The 20,984-nt window shown below is 32.4% G+C and overlaps 2 protein-coding genes across 4 annotated transcripts; one reads left to right on the top strand and one right to left on the bottom strand.

The window, feature by feature from the left end:
* The first annotated feature begins 4,493 nt into the window (after positions 1 to 4,493).
* LOC107912377 (aspartokinase 3, chloroplastic) lies at positions 4,494 to 8,534 on the top strand. 3 transcript variants are annotated; one of them, XM_041101508.1, is made up of 14 exons: positions 4,494 to 4,742; positions 4,963 to 5,304; positions 5,403 to 5,485; positions 5,557 to 5,597; positions 5,704 to 5,858; positions 6,053 to 6,202; positions 6,305 to 6,400; positions 6,652 to 6,768; positions 6,933 to 7,052; positions 7,135 to 7,227; positions 7,317 to 7,433; positions 7,542 to 7,658; positions 7,784 to 7,846; positions 8,031 to 8,534. In XM_041101508.1, exons 2-14 carry the CDS (start codon positions 5,170 to 5,172, stop codon positions 8,145 to 8,147), a joined length of 1,404 nt encoding a protein of 467 aa, XP_040957442.1. In that variant the 5' UTR covers positions 4,494 to 4,742; positions 4,963 to 5,169; the 3' UTR covers positions 8,148 to 8,534. The 3 variants fall into 3 exon arrangements, with proteins under 3 accessions (XP_040957442.1, XP_016696011.1, XP_016696012.1); XM_016840522.2 differs by having other exon boundaries at positions 4,517 to 4,742; positions 4,824 to 5,304; XM_016840523.2 differs by having other exon boundaries at positions 4,519 to 4,742; positions 4,966 to 5,304.
* Positions 8,535 to 9,634: 1,100 nt separating this feature from the next.
* Positions 9,635 to 17,254, bottom strand: LOC107912379 (alpha-mannosidase At3g26720). The gene is made up of 29 exons (XM_016840525.2): positions 16,733 to 17,254; positions 16,554 to 16,637; positions 16,338 to 16,426; positions 16,001 to 16,175; positions 15,758 to 15,877; positions 15,493 to 15,576; positions 15,339 to 15,410; positions 15,108 to 15,221; positions 14,828 to 14,928; positions 14,657 to 14,750; positions 14,385 to 14,552; positions 14,206 to 14,295; positions 13,947 to 14,012; positions 13,807 to 13,863; positions 13,333 to 13,552; positions 13,088 to 13,230; positions 12,813 to 12,881; positions 12,665 to 12,724; positions 12,477 to 12,548; positions 11,943 to 11,990; positions 11,733 to 11,852; positions 11,376 to 11,441; positions 11,164 to 11,276; positions 10,999 to 11,083; positions 10,811 to 10,921; positions 10,637 to 10,732; positions 10,438 to 10,485; positions 10,257 to 10,325; positions 9,635 to 10,170 (listed from the first exon to the last, which is right to left on the bottom strand). The coding sequence occupies exons 1-29, from the start codon at positions 16,949 to 16,951 to the stop codon at positions 9,955 to 9,957; spliced, it is 3,069 nt and encodes a 1,022-aa protein (XP_016696014.1). The 5' UTR covers positions 16,952 to 17,254; the 3' UTR covers positions 9,635 to 9,954.
* Positions 17,255 to 20,984: the final 3,730 nt, after the last annotated feature.

Raw genomic sequence — 20,984 nt, 5'->3', positions numbered from 1 at the left:
GTAACCGTTGTACTAGTGGCCAGGAATGAAAAGAGAGATCATTGAGTACGTGGAAAAATGTTTAGCATGTTAGTAAGTTAAGGCAGAACATCAGGTCCCATCGGGTTTATTGTAGCCTATAATGATTCCAAAATGGAAATGAGAGCGAATCACTATGGTCTTCGTATCCAGTTTGTCGTTAATGCCGAAAAAGAAAGATATGGTTTGGGTGATAGTTGACAGGTTGACTAAAACTAATTCATTGGACTAACCAAACATAGAACATTAGCTTCAAAACAATAAAATCAAAGTCGAAGCCACATGCATTTATTGTGAATAGAATTTATCAATTTACCAAATGCACACAAACAAATATTTTCTTTTCATAGATATATGTACAAAATTAAGCAAAGTGTATGAGCATACCATAAAGACACAACAATTAAAAGTAGAAGCATAGGATGAAACTATTAATTTAAATTTCAACATCAATCTTATTATCCGTCTTCGCATTATCTTCATTTTCCACTTTTTGTGGTGAGAAGAATTATTATGATCACCCCTTTTTACTAATATAGAACCACTTACCACATCCACATCCAAGATTATGCCTTTCAAATTTATTATATATTGTTGCATTCGCTTCAAGGAATGGAGTAGATCAAGTAAGACGGGCATAATGATTTTTCATTTAGTAGCTCGTTATTTTATTCAACCACAAGTAAACAAGATAGTAATTCAAAATATATATTAAGACCTTTTTCAAATATTGCTACTGTAAAAACACATTTGAAGCATGAAAAGTTAGAAAAGTCTTCACCAATCGGTCTTTATTAGTAATATTCTCCCAACATAATATTATTTGAGAACTTATCCTAAATACTACAAAATTACACTCCCTTACAGTTTTAAAATCCAACCATAATGAGCTTTAGATAGATTATCATATTTCGATAGTCATATCTTTCTTTTAAAATTATTCCAAAATTCAAGTGAATGCTACACGGTCAAATATTTTGCTTTCAACCCTTCATGGGGATGATGGCAAAGGAAGATCATGGCAGATAATCATAGCCAACTTAATTTTTCATATAAAACTTGCCACAACTATCATTCTAACATGTAAAAGTATGATGAAGGCTTCTATACTAGAAGCCAGATTGCATTTTGGCCCTTATACTTAACAAATGGGAAAATTAATCCATGTACATTAGATCAAATAGCAAACTAGTCCTTTTGTTAAAAATTTCATCCATTTTTACTGTTAAAAAACTGGTCACTATACTTCAGCACAAGGTACAAGTGGCATGCCATGTGTCATTGTTTGGCTATTTTGTTAGCCATGCCAGTTTTAATAGTACAAATGGATGAATTTTTTAACAAATGACCAGTTTGCTCTTTGATCTAACATACATGGACTAATTTGCCTATTTTTTGAGTAGATAAGGCAAAATACAATCTGACTCTTAGTATAGAGACCGCCAGTATACTTTTTACCTATACTAACATGCATGTTTGCAAAATTGGAAACATCATAATTTATCTAGATAATATAATAGAATTCCAATATATATCAACCAATAAATTATAAAATAAATCAAATTTCAATTTACCACAAGATTTTATATGACTAAAGTTTAACACCCATATTTGATAACTTAAAAACATAAATTACAACAAATTTAAATAAAAAATAATGATAATTATTACTTAAAATAATAAAATTGCATAGATATTAAACTTTATACTATTTTCTTTACCAATCAAATTCATTATCATAAGTTAAATTTCATCCCAATAAAAACAAACTTCACATATAATTTTAATCAAATTACAGTATTAAACTTATTTAATAATCAAGAATTCAATAATCAAATCTTTAATTTTTCAAATAGTATGTTTGACATAACTTAATAAAAATAATAATTTAAAGAAACCTTAAAATAATAAATTTTTTTTCTTTCGTACATGAATATAAGAACAATTTTACCAAAAATAAAAAATAGTGGAGAAAACATATTAGATATAGATATCTTTTTATATAAATTGAATGGCATAAAAGGTCTAGAAGCTTTGGAGTAGATGAGTGGTTGAAGGCGGTGAGGGATAGTAGAGGGCGCAAGTTTGAATACTTCTTCCTATGGCCTTCTTTTTCTTTTCTTCTCTTTGGTGCCAATAAGTTTTATATGTTTCTTAACACAGAATAGTAAATCTTTGGGTAGTCGAACCATGAGGGAAGGATTGTGAGAGCGTTAATGTGTTAGTTTGATTCCCACTAGGTATATGATTTCTTATTGAATTCAGTTGCAGTTTGCTTTTATAGATTTTCTTTGTGCATAAAATCTAAAATCTCAAGCTAGGTGCGCAGTTATGGAACTTTAAGAGCGTGCTTGGCTAGGTAGAAAAGTAGAAAGATGGGAGGAGGAGGGAATAGAAAAGTGGAAGGAAAATAAATTTTGAGAATGCTTGGTAGAGAAGAAAAGTGAGAGGAAAGAAAATAGGAGGGATAATAATTTTTCATATTAATGCATGGAAATCAATCATTCTAAATTAGAATGATGAGAGGAGAGAAAATGAGAGAGATGTGTATGTTAGTTCAAAATTATGCATTTTGCAAATATTTTATTTTCATTCCTTTCATTTTTTTAATTCTTCTAAGCAATGGATGGAAAGGAAATTACTTTTTCTTTCTATTTTTCCATCATTCCTACCAAGCTCATCTATAAAAAGAAAAATTATATTTTCTATCCCTTCAATTTTCCATCTTTCTAATCTTCTTTCAATCTACCAAGCAAAGTCTATAAAAGTAATGGAGACATTGGTCCAAGCCGTAGGTTTTGGAGGGAGTTCTATGTTTTTCTTCTTTCGAGATTTTGTTCAGAATTTTTATTTTCAACATTGTCTAATGTAATCTTGTTTATAACTTAAGAAGAAGAAAACTTAGAAAAAGAATCATGCCAATAACATATTATAAAATAAAGAGTAAAGAACAAGAGAAATAGGAGAACAAAAGATAAATAATTATTTTATTCATCAATAGAAATATTTACAATGCTTTTCTAAAGTTAATATTTATAAACATAAAAAATATAAATGATATAAAAGTTTATTCCTAATTGACATTAGAGTATTAAAGTACATCAAACTTCTTATTATAATGGACAACCATTTCATAATAAAATATTTATAAAAAATTAAAATTTTAATAATTTTAAATTAGGTTTCTAAAGAAGTAGAACAAATTTTAAAAAATTAAAGTATTTTATTATAAATAGATTTCATAAATAAAATTTTAATGAATTTGATAAACACTTTTTCATATATATATATATATATGGGGTTAATTTAGGAAATTGTATATATCATATACATACAAAAATTATTTAAGGCATTATTTTTATAAAAGATTGTTGAATTACAAAATATATAAAAATTTTAAAATGTTTGAAACTTATTTATAATATCAATCATAAAATTTATACAAATAAGTTTAATATATTTTAATTAATACATATGGTTAAATATGTATATCACACAAGTGTTTTATATGTTGAATAATATTTAAGGTCATAAATATTTTTCTCAATAATATTATCTCGAAAGCTTGATCCTATGTTTTTTTTAGGAATACAATATGCACAGACAATTATGGTAACTAGGTTCATTTATAATAGGGCCATTTAGACTTGATCATGAGCCGAGTCAATGCAAAACTTTAGGCCCGATCTTTTGCTCAGGCTTGGCTCAGCTTAAAAAATGGGCTTAAAATTTTATCCAAGCCCGACCCAAATAAAAATACTAAACCTGAGTCTAACTCGATCCACTTATTTTTTTTAAAAAAATTATATTATTTTTTATATAAATTTTTTTAAAAAATATAACATCAAATACACTAAAAACATTAAAATAAATGACTCTCAACAAATTAAAAATACATTAAAAAAGTCTATTATAAAAATAGTAATAAGATAATAACAAAATAGTTGTAAAACAACATTAAAAGTGATAACAAAACAATAAAGAAAAAAAATATAGACAAATTTAAGTCGGGTTAAACCAAAAAAATTTATCCAAAATTTAACCCGTTTAAATAATAAGTATTATTTTTTATCTAAACTCTTTGTTTAAGTCTATATTTTTATCTATACATTTTTCACTTTACAAACGATTTTTCGGACCGAGTCAGCCAACAATCTCAATATGTTTTAAAAATAAATAAATGTAAGTCATATGTCATATTAAAGAAACGTGTTGATTTTTGTTTTTTCTAAGAAAAAGGAAGAAGGTGAAAATTAGTGGTCAAATAAGAAATAGTGGTCCAAATAAAAGGCAGCCATAGATTGGACCGGCGCAATCAGTCCACGTCCGCTTCCACTTTCACATATATTTATTTATTTATTTTACTTAATTACTTTTTTAAAAATAAAAACAAAAACCCATGCGCCGCGGCCAACAGACTATTCCATAGCCGTCAGATCAAATTAAGAAGCCTCACAACACAAAAATCTTGGCCATCCATTTCCACGTGTTCCAAGAGCCAAAACAAGGGGAAGGGTTTTCCCTTCCGACCAAATAATTTAAGAAAGAACAACAGAGGGATTGGGAGAGACAGAGGGAGGCGGCGGTGTTTTGGTTTCATTGTTGGCGCTTCCTTCACTCTCCCTCTCAAAGGATCGCCTCTTATTTTATAATATGAAAATATATCCTTTTGTTTTTCTCTTTTGAATTGAGAGAGTCATCTTCTTTCTTCCCGCTGTCTACAGGTATGCATTTTTTCCTTTTTAATTTCCGTTTCGCTTATTCCTACAGCCACTGATTGTTATTTTCTATGATTTTCCAATCAGATCTTTGGGAAATATTAATATTTTCCGTTCATTACTCGTCGAAACAACTAGTTACTGAGTTTTCTTTTTTTTTGCTACGATGGCGGCTTCTTTTCAAATTTCCGGCGTAAAAACTGCCCCGTCTCATTCATTTCCAAAGCAGACTTCTTTCCACTGCCGTTCTGCATTTTTGAGCCAGCTTAATTTCGGGTCATTCCGGTCTACGGATTCTTATAGGAGGCTAAGGCATTGCTGTAAAAGTAGAGTGTTTAAGGTTAGTTGTGAGGGAGGGAATGTGGATGTGATCGAAAGGAATGAGGTTGAGAAATCAACGTTGGGAGAAGCAAAGAATGAATTGACGTGTGTGATGAAATTCGGTGGATCATCAGTGGCTTCCGCTGAGCGAATTAGAGAGGTTGCTGACCTTATACTTAGTTTCCCCAATGAAAGGCCAGTCGTTGTTCTTTCTGCCATGGGAAAGACAACAAATAAGCTTTTGCTGGTAACCATTTTATTTGATCTGTCAATATTATCCGTTAGTGTCTTTGAAACTAGAGCTGCAAGGGTTTACTAAGAAGTAGGTTTTGATCTGATGGTTAGGCTGGTGAAAAGGCTGTCAGCTGTGGTGTCACTAAGGTGGATACCATTGAAGAGTTGGGCTTCATAAAAGAGCTGCATCATAGGTAACATCAAGAGTTGTAAACATGTAGAGTTGTAATATTTGTTGTATCTTATCTTCAATTTGAATACTCAGGACGGTTGATGAACTAGGAGTGGAGAGGTGGATTGTTGATGGTGAGTTATAATCTGCTGCTTCATTCAGTTTTACATTGAAGCCTCTTATGTTTTTTAAGTTTAGGCTTTCCTTATTATAGTTTCTGTCTTGATTGATTACCTGTAGGGCACCTGGAAGAACTGGAGCAGCTCTTAAAAGGAATTGCTATGATGAAAGAGTTAACATTGCGTACAAAAGACTATATAGTTTCATTTGGGGAGTGCATGTCTACAAGGATTTTTGCTGCATATTTGGATAAAATTGGGGTTAAGGCCCGTCAGGTATGTTTTTGTTACTCTAAAAGTTGATTTTATGTATATTTTGTGGTTCTAAAATCAAATCAGCATTGAGTAGGATACTCGAATATTCATGCTTCATTTTTAATCACATTTATCCATTGTACTGTATGCTCTGCATTTCGTTGTAAGTACCATCACATGGAGTGGACCTTGTAAGTCATTTTCTGGTTTTGCAGTATGATGCCTTCGAAATTGGTTTCATTACCACTGATGACTTCACAAATGCGGATATTCTGGAAGCAACTTACACAGCTGTTGCAAAAAGATTAAATGATGATTGGAACAGTAATCCAGCAATCCCAATTGTGACTGGTTTCCTTGGAAAGGTAGAACAGCTGCTGATATCTTTTCAAAATGATTTAATTCTAAAACAAGAGTTTGGTGTGGGAATCTTTTGGTAATGGTTTTTTATCTTGTTAATGTTGTAGGGCTGGAGATCTTGTGCAATTACTACTTTAGGTAGGGGTGGTAGTGATTTGACAGCCACAACCATTGGAAAAGCATTGGGATTGCGAGAAATTCAGGTCAGTGCATTTGTTCAAGGTCTGAACTTGTTTAAGTCGTAAACCTATATATGCATGACTATAGTGAGTACCATCTTTTATTATCTTTTGCTTGAATGGAAACCATCTATTTCACAATCAACAAGCATCTAAATCTGCAAATGTACCATGCTCCAAAAGTGTAACAAAAAAAAAATACTCACTTAAGTACAACCTTTGTCCTACATATGTTCCTTTTTTAAGGTACAACTGTATTTTTTTCTTCATTGCAGGTATGGAAAGATGTTGATGGTGTTTTGACCTGTGATCCTAACATATATTCTGGGGCTCAACCTGTACCATACCTGACATTTGAAGAGGCAGCAGAACTTGCTTACTTTGGTGCTCAGGTAATATTGTCCATTCTTTTTAATAACTATCAAGTGCTTCCCTCTGATGAAAAATGCATGTCTTCGTTTTTGGGTTCTGTTCTTGTCGATAGCGTAATGATCATTTAATTGATCTAAGCATGGCTAACTGAGTGAATTTGTATATTCATCAACCCCTTTTTCAGGTTCTGCATCCACAATCCATGAGACCAGCTAGGGAGGGTGATATTCCTGTTAGGGTTAAGAATTCTTACAATCCTAATGCTCCAGGAACTCTCATCACTGGAAATAGAGATATGAGTAAGGTTTGTAGTGGCTGGCTAGTAGTTCATGTAGATTTCTATCATGAAATCAGAACGGGTTTAATCATTTTTGTCCCAACTGCAGGCAGTACTCACCAGCATTGTTTTGAAACGGAATGTCACCATGTTGGATATTGTTAGCACACGAATGCTTGGTCAATTTGGCTTTCTAGCGAAGGTTTGAAGTCCATTTTTTTAATTTAATGTTCTCTGTTCATTTGGATCTTTTTATTGTGTGATTGATCTGTATCTTCTTTATCTCTGCAGGTATTTTCTATCTTCGAAGATTTAGGCATCTCTGTGGATGTTGTAGCTACCAGTGAAGTTAGTATTTCGTTGACTTTGGATCCGTCAAAACTTTGGAGCAGAGAATTAATTCAGCAGGCAAGGAATATTCTTGATGCTTTTATTAATCATATCATGTTATAAATCTTATACTTGTTCTGCAGAAGAATTCTGATCCATTTCCACTGCATATTTTGGTCTTGACAGGAACTAGACCATGTTGTAGAAGAACTTGAAAAAATCGCTGTTGTCAATTTGCTTCAACACAGATCTATCATTTCTCTCATTGGGAATGTCCAGAGATCCTCACTTATACTGGAGAAGGTACTGCATCATCTTGTGTCATACCACTCATACACAAGATCATAACTTTTAAATAATCTTCGGATTTGATGGAATAGGGTTTGATTTTACTGCTAGTTCCATTGATGGTTGAATATTTGTGACAGGCATTTAATGTTCTTAGGACCAATGGAGTCAATGTTCAAATGATCTCTCAGGGTGCATCTAAGGTATTTTCTGCACAACCCAATTTCTCTTACAGTTTCTCTCTACCCTCCAAGCTGCCACCTTTTGGAGTTGACACCTGACATGTTATTTAGTGCCCTCCTGGGACATGATGACCGTTCTTTGTAACCAATCTTAATGTGAAACTGGATGTTTCTTCTCACTGAGGGTGTTGTTTAACCTTTGTAGGTTAATATATCATTGGTTGTAAATGACAACGAAGCAGAAGAGTGCGTGAGGGCACTTCATTCATCATTTTTTGAAAGTGAGCTTCCTGGGTTAGATAAATGTGGTTCTGCCAATTGATGAGATGAGAAATTTGTGGATTCATTTGATATAATGAGCTTAGGAGATTAAATTCTTCTTCCTTTGCTTGCTGCTGTTGCAATTTAGAAAGATATATTAACAAATTGGTATGATAATGTAACATTATATAAACATATAAATGTAGGGGCAGATGATGGGGATGATTTACTATTTATTTCCCGGGGTATCTGGATGATTGATGCCTGCTTAATTTCCTGTATGCAATTTAATTGATAGAAAAAAAGAAGAGGAAATGCAGGCCACAATTGTCTCATATCCTGTTAATTTCCTGTATGCAATTTAATATACAAACTTGCTTGTCCAGCCCCACCTTAGCTACCTGCAAATGCCTCTTTTAAGCTTAATTAAATGAGCAAATTTGAATTTCTTCTTTTCTTTTTTTTGGAATGTTAATTGTCATAAATAATGAGTATTGGGAAGGTTATTTTTCCATGTAAACGGAAAGTCGGAAAAGAAAATTGCAAGGCAAAATTACCTTTGTTTTAGTTTGGGTTATTAATTTTTTTGGCTTAAAAGAAAAATGAGGTTACTTTCTAATCCTAATACTCTCTTTCATCATCGTATCTTAAGATGCATTATCGAAATTAATCAATCCTCTCACTCTTCAAGATGTATCATTTTTAGAAAATAAACATTTATATGTATTTGGAATATATATATATATATATGCATAGTTATATTTTTAAAAATATATGGAAAATGAAATGACAAATAAAAGTTAGACTAAACAATTTAATTGCCAAGAAAAGATTTGAAAAATTTTCATCATCAATTAAAAAATATAAATCAAAATGAAAATTTTAAAAATTATCAATTATTACAAATTTAATGTAAATATTTATTGATAAAAATAATTGAAAATATTAAAATACATAATGTTATCTTTTAATTAATAAACAAAAAGATAAAATGATCTTTTTAGTTCCTCTCAATTTTGATATTGAGTAAATTGATCATTAAAAAAAATTCAATTTTAAAAGTAAACAATTAAAGACAATTAATCATGATGTTCATTTCTTTGGCCAATTTATCGTACTTTTGAAAGCTATAATAACCCTCAATGTTTATACATTCTGTCAATTTTGTCATAATAAATTCAAATAATTTAGTTCTTAACATTTACACGTTCTATCAATTTGGTCATTGATTCTAAATTTGTTAACAAGGGTTAAATTTGTTGACTTTTTTTAGAATCAAAACCAAAATGAAAAAAATTGTAAACATTGAAAATTAAATTTATTAATATATCGATCCAAAAGTAAGATGAATTGATATAAAAAGAAAACATTATTAATTATTATTCAAATGATACTCCAATTTTTTAGAGAGGTAAACTTAGTAACAAGAGATACTTTTACCAAACATAATTTGTCATCATATCATATTTTCCAAAAAGTGTTCGGATTAATCATCATATTTAGAAAACCAAATGTTGTAATGCAACTTTGTCAGGACACTAATCAATATTTTTCAAGATATACTAAGCATTATAGAGCAACTTGGCTATCAATCACATGGAAAGCACCAAATGCCTTGCTAGTGTTTTCTACGAGTTTTAGAGTCACCAACGCAACACTAAACCCCATGTGTGGCAGTAAGTTAATGAATATGTGATTGTAGCACCCGTCAAAGTGTGATGCAGATGTCAGTGTTTAACTTTGGCTGAAGGTAGTAGTGAGAGGGAGTTGCACTTGCACATACAAACACAGCTTGAACCCCATTACATTAAGTTTGAGTAGATGAAGATTTATTTAGCACATACAAAAACCACATTTTGGTGTGTCTTTCAACCACCCACCAGTTGGATGTAATCTACATCAATCAGGAAAGTTCGGATCTCCATTGGAGCAAGTTCAACGAGCAGCTTAGCAGGATCAACTGCTCCTCCCCTTACCAACTTTGATTCTCCGCCCCCGCCTTCTACTTTCCAAGCTAACCTTCTCTTTTCCATTTCACCTCTTTCTTGATTTGCAGACAAACTCATCTCTGTTACTTTCTTTATCTGGAGTGATGAAATACCACTGTAAGATAATTTATTATGCCATATACATATATCATCCATCAACCATTCTCTATTGCTGCTCTTACCTTCTTGTTTGGAAACAGCTTTTTCAGTTCTACACTTGCCATCACTGAATACTCCTTTTCCTCCCCGGTCTTTGACCAAATCAACAAAACAAATTACAATCTATTCTATTGAATATGTGGATGGAACCATATAATAGTAAAGTTTCTATACAACCTACACAAAGGGAGGAGTTAAGAGTACCTCAAACAGATGAGCCAACCGCAGCAGCACTTTTCCATTTTCCAGCTCCTGCAATATTCAAAAGCAGGAAAACTATAAAAAAAATTTACTTACTATCCTAAGTAACCAACATGCATGCACAGGGCAATTTAAAAAAAAAAATCATTTTCAGGTCATAGGCATCAGAAGCTTTTAGCTAGTTCTGTAACTTGTTCTTCACCTGGAGAGTTATTATGGCAATGTTATCTGGTAATGAATAGGAGGGATCAATGCCTGAAAATGTTGGAATGTGAGAGCTCATCCAATCATTGCCATCCTATAGAAAAAGGAACATCAATGACATAAGCATGGAAGGCCAATGCCACAAAAGAACCAAGTTTAGTTTATACTTCACCTGTTCAGAGAAGGCTAAAAGAAGTGGGGAATATATCTCTTGGCCAACCGTGCGACGCCACTTTGCCCCTTCTCCTATATGATCAATTCGGAGATAAAATTTCCCAAGGATCTGCAAAATCCAGAATTCCATTACGCATGGCACTTTAAGAGTCACAGACAAAGAACATGACGTCAAGCTATGCTTACAGTTAAACCATCACATCCTTCAGAGACACAAACTGTTTCATTTAATACTTCACCAACACCTCTGATATCATCGTGAATCAACCTCCTATAAATCATTATATGTTATAGACTCTGAATAATAAGTACTTGAAAAATAAAAGAAAAGAAAGGAAAGATGCAATGGACCTGTGAAGCATCAGCTCAATTTGGCCATCAGCTAAGCTGGATGCCCCCACTGAACGATCCACCAACACTGAGAGCTCTGTGCTATCATCTTGGACATAGATTCCAAGGTTAACCTGGAAGAAAGCATGCAAAGAAGAAATCCAATTTCAATACCACTATTTTTATTATAGAATGGAAAGAAATATTTGCAATTTTCACAGAAAGGAACATACCGGGTAGTAATTTCCAGCAATTGGTTGGTTAACTTGAAGGTCCCAGTCTTTCCTAAAATCTCGAATCTGCAAACATTGGATTTAAATACCATGGAGCAAAAGTAGACATTGTTATCAGCAATTACAGAACTAGAATTTCATTTTGGTGGATGAAACAATAAATTAAGAGAAAAATAAGCATACAAGCATTCACCAAGTAGAAAAACAGAAGCTAGCAAAGTTGCCATTCAGAAAACTTTGGAAGCTGAATTTGGTATCTAGAAACAATTTATGCTAGAAGTTGAGTTCTGCATGGCTTTTGATAATAATTGCATGACAAGAATTTGCTAGAATGGCCAGCAGTAAGAATCAACATACCCGTTTAATGAAGTCACGTCCATTAGAATCTGTATAGAACGTTTTGTTGGTCCTCATAGTTGTTGTAATTTGAGTGATGATTTCTTTACCTATCCCATCATTCACAGGAATAGGTCCAATCTAAGATTATCCACATAAAGTGTCAGAAAATCCACCCAACCATTCAGTCCTCCAAGCAATTTAAAAAATAACAAGAGAGATTTAACTCACACTGAACTCGACCTCAGCATGCTCTTTTCCCTTGTATACCCTGGTAACCTGTTCATCAATGCAGCATTCTGTTAATATAAGTTGAAGACACTAGATACTTCGGTTCAAACAAAAGCCATAAACTTCTTGTTCCGTGCAAATAGAAACTGCATTACATAACTCCAAAATTAAATATAAACATGATAGCAGAAATTCAGAAGAGTATGGAGGTGGATGTTTTTATTACGATTTATAGAGGAAAACAGACGGCAAATTGGCCGGGGTTTTAAATTTAGCCAATAGTGACTCCACAAAAACATAAATTAGACAAAAAATGAATTGGATATGCATAACCCACTTTTCCTAAGTCCAATAATTGACAATAAATATATGCAACTGTTTCTTTATGAATCTATATCCCGTCCCAAAGCTTTACGAACTTGTGAACAATAATTTTCAGATGCAAGAATCTGAAATATGAGAGCTTCATAGTAAGGTAAAAAGTTCCAGCGACAGAAGTTGGTGCATCAAACGTGTTTCTAATAGGTGAATCACCTGTGATATCCATGAATTCAGCTGTTGATGTACTTCATCCAACAAGGGACCCCGCACAACAGTTAAAGGAGTCTGCAACAAACAAATCTCCATTTTCCTTCAGATCCTCATTTTTGAAAAATATGATAAATGAATTGTAAAGGGTCATTACTGATAGACATGAAATTTGTTCAAATAAAAACAGATACCTGGTTTTCAGATTTTATGGAGAATGTACCATTTGGACGAAAAACATATGCCCCAGAAGCCTTTATAAAACATAAGTATTTTGCAATTAGTATATTATAATATAATACCTTTTCTCCAACCACAAGCCCAATGAAAGAACAAAAATACCTGAGGATCTTTATCAGTTCCATCATTTCCCGAGTAATAACCATAGGATTGCTCAGCAAAGGCCGTAACCTTCAGCAGTGAAATTAGATTACAGACTAACTGGCTTTAAATAACATTATTTTATAACACAAGAAAAAAAGATTACAAAGAATAAAGAGAATCCAAATAAAATATGAAATACTGAAAGAAATTTAAAAGACAAATAAACGAAAATTAATCCAATAATTATAATTAGAGAGACACAACCAAACTGAAGATTAGACAGAATAGTTTACCGAATTTCTGGTATTAACATAACGAGTAAGTTTTCCTTCATCTGCTGAGTAAAGAAGCTTTAAACTTCCTTGGCCAACTTCAATGGTATTGTTTTCACTTGCTTCATAGGTATTCATGGTTGAGATGGTAGGGCTACGGCCTTCTGAAAATTTAATAACAGTTCATTCTGTTAATAACTTAGAAGCATAAGTCCAAATCTTCCACTTTATTGACACATTAAAAAAAATGAAGCAATAATGCCAACCTGTCTCTTTAGTAGTTGCTACAACATAAGTGCTGAAACCTAGAGGAGGCACTGAAACTGAAAAAGCAACCCAATATTTAGCTATTTCTCTTGGTTTTTTCCCCAAATATGCTTTGATGTATTGACTTCTTATGCGTAAGGTGGAATTTGAAAGAGGGATAAGTTGTGATTCAATTTCTCTCCCTTCAGAATCCCTGACAACAACCCTTTCGGAGGAGACCTGTCACAGGTTAAATCTCACTGAAAAACAAGCAAATTTCATGCTCTAAATGATTACAGTTAGATTTTATCAGTTTTTGTAGATAAATTGCAATTCCTCATTGTGTGTCGTTGTCTCTGGTTGGATATAGATTGCAAGCATGCAGGTTGTATCATTTATTCACTCTATTGTTGTTGAAGTACTACAATATCAAAGTTTAGAGAGGTCCAACTGTCCCATCACATGATCCAGAAAGGCAGAAGGGGGATACTCACAGGAATTCTTATAGTTTCCTCTCTCTTCCATCCTAGAGAATTGTAGATAATGATAACCTACATTGGAGATAAAATATTAGTTGATCTATTGCCATGAAATAAATGGGTCCAACTCAGAAACAGTATATGTATATCATTACCAAGCTTTTCCCACTGGACAAGGCAGCTTCCGATGGAGGACAAAAACTTATATTAAGTAAAGGACACTAGCAAAAGATTTGTTAAAAAAAGAGATTCGTCAGAAAAGCCACCCAACCAACTTAATTATATTAAAAAATGCAAATTGGTCAACAAGAATAAAAAAAAAATTTATGTGCACTTTCTATACTCCTATTTTAGTTTCAGCATGCAACTAAAAATTCAAAGATGCATAAAACTAATACCAATTATATTGCATACCTGCTGAAAGCTTGTAACACTGTTCTTTTGTTCAGTACTTGACCTTGAATCTGCCAAGAAGGCAAGCGAAGAGGCAACCACCTTCTCAGCCTAAAAACAAAGTTGAAAGTATTAGATTTCTATTAAGCTGTATAATGCCAATAGTTGTACTAAATTTTAGGAAATTAAGATGTACGAACCTCCTTGTATCCTATTGACAACCGTAATGCATAGTCAGCAGCTACATGCTGTCTTTCTGTGCCACTAACTGCATCATGATGTTGAGCAATTGCCAAAGCATCAGCTAATGCTTCCGTGTTTGGTCCTGAAGCACTCCTACCTTTAAAGAATTCCAACTGCCTGGCAGCCTGTTGATAATGAAAAGAAAGCATTAAAAAAAAAAACCATCCTTAAACAGTCTGCGAGAATCTACCTTAAAAATCCACAGCCACATTTCTAGAAAGTGGCTTACCAGATAGTAAGCACTCAGCACTCTGACATAACCTTTAAAGGCTGGCCGGCTTGTGAAGTAACCTGTCCAATATGCGTTTGGCTTATCTGCATACCTAAAAATAATATATATGTTTTATTAGCATCACAGACTTACACTAAGAGCAGTACCATAAATTGAAATTAAACTCACGGGAAGAAATCATCAGTCTTGAGTGGCCACTGCACATTTTCTGCGTATTTTGCATCGGTATAGATGGAAGGAGTGGAGTATAAGGCATTGATGCGCCCATCCTATAGATTCTCCAAATAAGAAAAAGCTTTATAACATACAAATTCAACTAGAATTCTATAGCAGTTAAAGGGAAAATCAGACATCAAATCTCATGAAAAAAGAGATCAAAACATTACCGAATGATTACAAGAAGACGTATAAGAAGTCAAAATGAAAGACGTACAAGGACATCAAGTACCTGGTTGACATAATGAATGAACTTGTCCATTTGTCTGAACCATGAATTTGCATATTGGTAACGGAAATCAGTCCCCATGGCCCACATGATATGATTTGTTCTCGTTACATTTGCCTAAAATAGAAAACTGTTACTAAGCAACTGCTGTTAACCATACTGTCGTAGAAATCTCGGAAGCAGAGTTCGTTTTGCTCTCAAGGAAATCAGTAAATAGCAACTATAACGTCCTACCTGTGCCAGTGCAGCAGCTATGAAGTCATTGACCCGCTCTTGAACATTATAGTCAAACAGGAGAACATCGTCCTTCAGTTAAAAACTTCGTGTTAATAAATTTATAACCAAAAAGTAGAGAGAAAAGTGATAATTGAACGTTTTACAAGGTTACCTGAATGGGAGGAGACACATCATTTATCTCAAATGTGAAACCATCAGGAGGATCATAATGCCGGGGGAATATGCCAGTGAATATCTGCCATGAAATCAGAATATGAGTGATCAAAACAATGTTTCAAATATCAGCAAAATATATCAGTAAAAGGAGTAAATATAGTACTCTGTGTCTATAACAAACTTCAATGGAGTAAAGAATATCCAGTTTTTGAATTAGAAAATGAGAAAGCCATGAGAACTATAGATGTTAAGACCCGAACCTGTGAAGATGAACCAAGGGACTTAGAACCCTGCCATACTACCTCAAGAGTCTTTCCCTTTAAGCGCTTAGCTCTATCTTGATAATCAATTCGAGCAAAAAATAGAGAGTCAAATCCTAACTGCAATAAAGATAGAGGCACTCTTACAACTCGAACATAACAAATTCAATATATAGCCACGAAAACGTATTTCATACACCAAACATAAAGAAATAATCCCATTGAAGCCACATGCATACATACCTCTGCACCAAGCAAATAAGCTTGCACAGCAGAATGCCCGAAAGGATCGATCTGCCAACCAACTCTAGGAATCTGATTGAACTCATCTTTGATATACTTATGTCCTAAGGTTGTCTGATCAATCAAGTCAATGTAATGTGGGGTTGCCTCATCATGCATACACATACCTCCATTTCTATAAACACACACACATACACACACAGGAAATTAGCAATTAAGCCCTGATAAACAAATGGTAGATGCTGTGAGGATAATAAACTGCTCATAATTTTCTAATATTTACTTCTTTTCAGTCTACCAAAATGCAATTATAGGAAAAAAAATGAAAACATATTACATGAACTCTAGTTGACCAGAGTTGACTAGCTCCTTCACTTTAATCTTCTTAGCATTACTCTGCTGTCTCCACCATCTTTGAAAGAAAGCCTGAAAAGGAAAATCAAACGATGCAATAGAAATCATAAATCAATCACATTTACATGGGCAAAGGAGTCGAAACCCAGAACAGAAAAGGCTTCAAATTGAAAAAGAAGAAGAAGGAAAGCAAAATTACCATCTCGACATAGATAAATTTTCTATTTTTATCATCAAATAAAGCTGAAATGACGGAATCCAAGACGTTCTGAACACAAGCTCCCTGATGAAAGTTGAAAGAAGCATCAAATCAAGTACCAAATCCCAATCGAGCAAGAACCAAATACAAAAAAAAGGAGCATGCAAGAAAAGGTATACCCGAATAGAGTTGTTGCCCCCAAAGTAATACTGATCAACAGTCTTGAGCCAACCAACATCATCATGAGAATGGGGCACCAAGTGGACATTGATTTTACCAGGAACAATTCTCTGTGTGGTGTTGTATTCAATATAACTGGATTCTGCACTACTAACACCTCCAGCCAAAAGGATGGCAACCAACAGGATGATCGCTATCGGCATCATCGCCATAGGCATAGAGCAGCAAAGGGTACAGTACAACAGGAAAGATTAAGGAGTAATATAAAGAGTGAAGACCCAAACCACTGGAATGGACTTTCCACTGCATTCAATGGTCAGCTTGATTTTCGCACTGCAAGTTTTATTTTTTAATCTCTTTTGATCAAAGCAAAGAGTTCGCTTGTAAGGGAAGAGGCGTGTCAGTGTGAGTAGCCATTTTTGTCTCTGATAATGACTTTAGTTTTTTTTTTTCCCCCAACTTATTAACTAATCTTGTCCTTAAGTATATGATAATTTAAGACATCACCTTAGCCCAATCTAAAGTTGCAGGTGCAGGCGCAACTCACATTTTAATTTCTAACATGTTTTTGTTTTGCATCATGATTTATTTACAGCTTTAACTTTCAGAAAACAATTATTTTAGTATTTTATTTTATTTTATTTTTAACTTTTGAATTTGTATTTATTATTAAATTAGTCTAAAATAGACTAAATGTTATTATTTTTAAAGAAGTTAAAAGATAATTTTATTTATATTAATTTAAAATTTTAAAATTTTTAAAAAAATAATTTTTCATTTTAGAGGACCGAACCTTATTAAATCTCTAAATACACTATTGCTGAAAATAAAATTACTTCTAACATATTCAATATCAAAATTGAAGTATTATTTATAGACAAAGTAACTACAATAGTAATATATATTAATGACTACAAAACTCTAATCAAAATACGTAACAAAATATTAAATAGTGACAATTTTTTTTAAGTATTAAATATATAGAGTGGGAAATATTACGTAAATAAAACTAAGGTTAAATAGCTACATTATAACTTGTAATAATATGAAAAAAAATGAGAATTGATTAATACAAAGGGATTAAAAATAAATGAAAAATAATAAGTATTGATAAAAAATAAAAAGGAAAGATTAATTTTAACCTTATTTATTCTGTAAGACAACTTTAAGAGTTGGTATTATATATATATATATTAGATTAATAATGGGATTACAGTATGTTCCAAGCGTTTAACTATTCATCCATTAAATTGTTATATCATTTTTTAAAAATATATATGTTCCGATAATTACAAATGAAAAGTTATAAGTAATCAAAAGTCATGTCTCTTAAATTTAAAAGTTATGTTACTTGATTATTAACAAATAGTCATAATTATTTACGTAGATATCTATTGAATAATTATATTTATTGCTAAATATATGACTATCTATTTGGGTAATTATGTTCCTATGAAGAGACATAAAGTCTCCTATAAATAGGAGTGGAATTTCATTTGTATGACACACCCAAACACATAGAAGTAAAATTTCTTTATAACTTCTTTATAATCTCCTACCATCTTTTATATTTCTAGATTGTTCCATAAATAATTTATGTAGTAATTCTTTATAGAAATTGATATCATTGCTATGCTCCACTCAGTGGATTGTTTTCGTCAATGCAAAACGTAGACAATCATTGGGCTTCATTGTATCCTCGAGGTTCATTTGCCAATAATTTTTTTACACACCATAATATAGGTGGGTGTAACACCCGTATCCCGTCTCCATTGCCAGAATAGCAATCGGAGTGTTACAGAACTAAACAAAACAATTTATCTTAATTCTATAACAAGTATTCAATTAATTTAAGAACATATATCATATCATAGAATAAATATGCACATGAGCCTTATTTCGGGTTTACGAGGCCCTAAAATTACATTAGAAATAATCAGGGATCAAATTGAGACAAATCAAAAATTTTTGAGAAAAACATGAAAATTTGAGAATGCAGAGGTCACACGGCCGTGTGACTTAGCCCAGACCGTGTGGGCATTCGAAGTTGGGACATATGGCCGTGTCCCAGCCTGTGTCTCTACCCGTGTAACTCACTGACTTGATACACACAGCCATGTTGTAAGCCGTATATTAGACCGTGTACGGCACACGGCCGTGTCCTTTGCCGTGTGTACGAAAATGAACCTTAAACATCAAGTTTACCAAATCAGGCTTACTTGGACACTAAGCAACCCAATTACTAGCCATTTAACCTATTCAAAACACAATTAAACATGCCAAAACAACCATATTAAGTGCCGAACCAATGTACCTTCATTGGTACCACATTTTATATTTTCCAATATTTTAACAAAACATCAAATATTCATGATTCACATTCATACCAAGTTTTGGTATATTTGAACTAGTGTTTAACTATTTAAACAACAAATCTTTAAGCTAAAGCACATACCGAAACATAGTCTCAAAAACAATCGAAAAACCTCCCTATATATGTCATTACAAATTAAAGCATCATACCACCACTCTAAACTACATCATTTAACAACTACACATCAAAGTATTCATCTATGCATTATATATATACTTGTTCCATCATCATCACAAAATGAACCCTAAGAAACCACAAATCTCACTCATTAACAACATCTTTCAACATTTATACAAATCATATATTCCTCTCTATATACATGCCACTACCCATAAACAAGATGCAAAAACTATCGACTTAGATGGATAGTGTAAGTTGTTTGATTAATCCTTCCAAAAAGTCAGCAATGATTATCTACAAAACAACCCAAGAAAACCCATAAGCTTACTTAGCTTAGTAAGAACATAATATAACATCTACTCTAATATAATTAAACTTGGTTCACACATTAAGTAATTATTCAAAGTTTTAGAGCATAAATGGTGAAATGCTGAGACATTATAATGCATTCATGGAGTACCGAAGTACAAACAGGGGCATGTATGTGCATTCAGGGGTACCCAGTACAAACAGGGGCACGTATAAGCATTCTTATATAATCTACAACAAATCAAATTCCATCATTTTAGAGTTTTTCCTCAATTTCTTACACATCCATTTACCGATCTAAACTTTTACTATAGTATATGTATATATATATCAAACTGAAAACAAATAGCAACATAATTTACAATTTAATTGCAATAAAAAGCAAGTCACTATGAATTTACCTACAATTTACTGTCGATTAACATGCAGGGACTACTCCACAATTTTCTTTTTTCCTCGGTTATTGTCTTTTTGATTCAAGTCTTGATCTATATAATAATTAAATACAATCTATTAAATTAAAATACATTTCCCACTCAATTTAATGCATATGACCCTTCACTTCTCATTAATTACACATGTTCCCTAAACTTTTACATTTAGAACAATTTAATCCCTTTTAAACTTTCCAAATTAACAACGTTTTACAATATCTCCAAGCTAACCAAATTTTACTCTAAGCTAGGAAAGTCCACACTTATTCACTAATTATACAATTTCCATGAAATTTTAAGTATTTAATCAATTTACTCCATTTACTAAAACTATCCAAAAATTAACTAATAAACTAATCAAAGTCAACAACTAACACTTTAATTCCACCATTTAACATTCAAATTAACAAAATTCATCAATGGTAACACCTCAAATCTTTAACAATTTAAAAAATAAATGTTTGGGCTATCTAGACTAAGTTGCAATAATATCAAAAACACAAAAATTTCAAGAAATAAAACTAAAATAAGCTTACATACAAAGATCATAAGCTAGCCGAACTTCAAGCTCCTAAAGCTTAATTTTTTTCTTTCATTTTCGATGAGCAAACAATGAGAGAATGATACAATTCTTTTGTCCTTTATTTTTCTTTAATTTAAATATATAATTACCATGTTACCCTTAGTTAAAACCTTAAAATTTCACAATTAAAATGCACTTAACTGTCAATCAATAAATATTATGGAAAATTTACTTCTTAAGACCTCTTTTATTTGATGGCTAAGCCATCAAATCATTATAATTCAATTATGTCCAAATTTTGAACATTTTACAACTTAGTCCTTTTTCTTAATTTAACTAAGTAAACATTAAAATTTCTTTACCAAAATTTTAATACGACCTTAATTACCTCGTAATATTATAATAATGGTATTTACGAACAGACATGCCGAAATTTATGGTCTCGAACCACTATTTTGTCACCACTGAAAAACGAGATATTACAACTCTCC

The sequence above is a fragment of the Gossypium hirsutum genome, chromosome D09 (genome assembly GCF_007990345.1).
Source record: "Gossypium hirsutum isolate 1008001.06 chromosome D09, Gossypium_hirsutum_v2.1, whole genome shotgun sequence".
Classification (NCBI taxonomy): domain Eukaryota; kingdom Viridiplantae; phylum Streptophyta; class Magnoliopsida; order Malvales; family Malvaceae; genus Gossypium; species Gossypium hirsutum.
The sequence above is the reverse complement of the archived record's forward strand: the minus strand, read 5'-3'. Positions and strand labels throughout refer to the sequence as shown.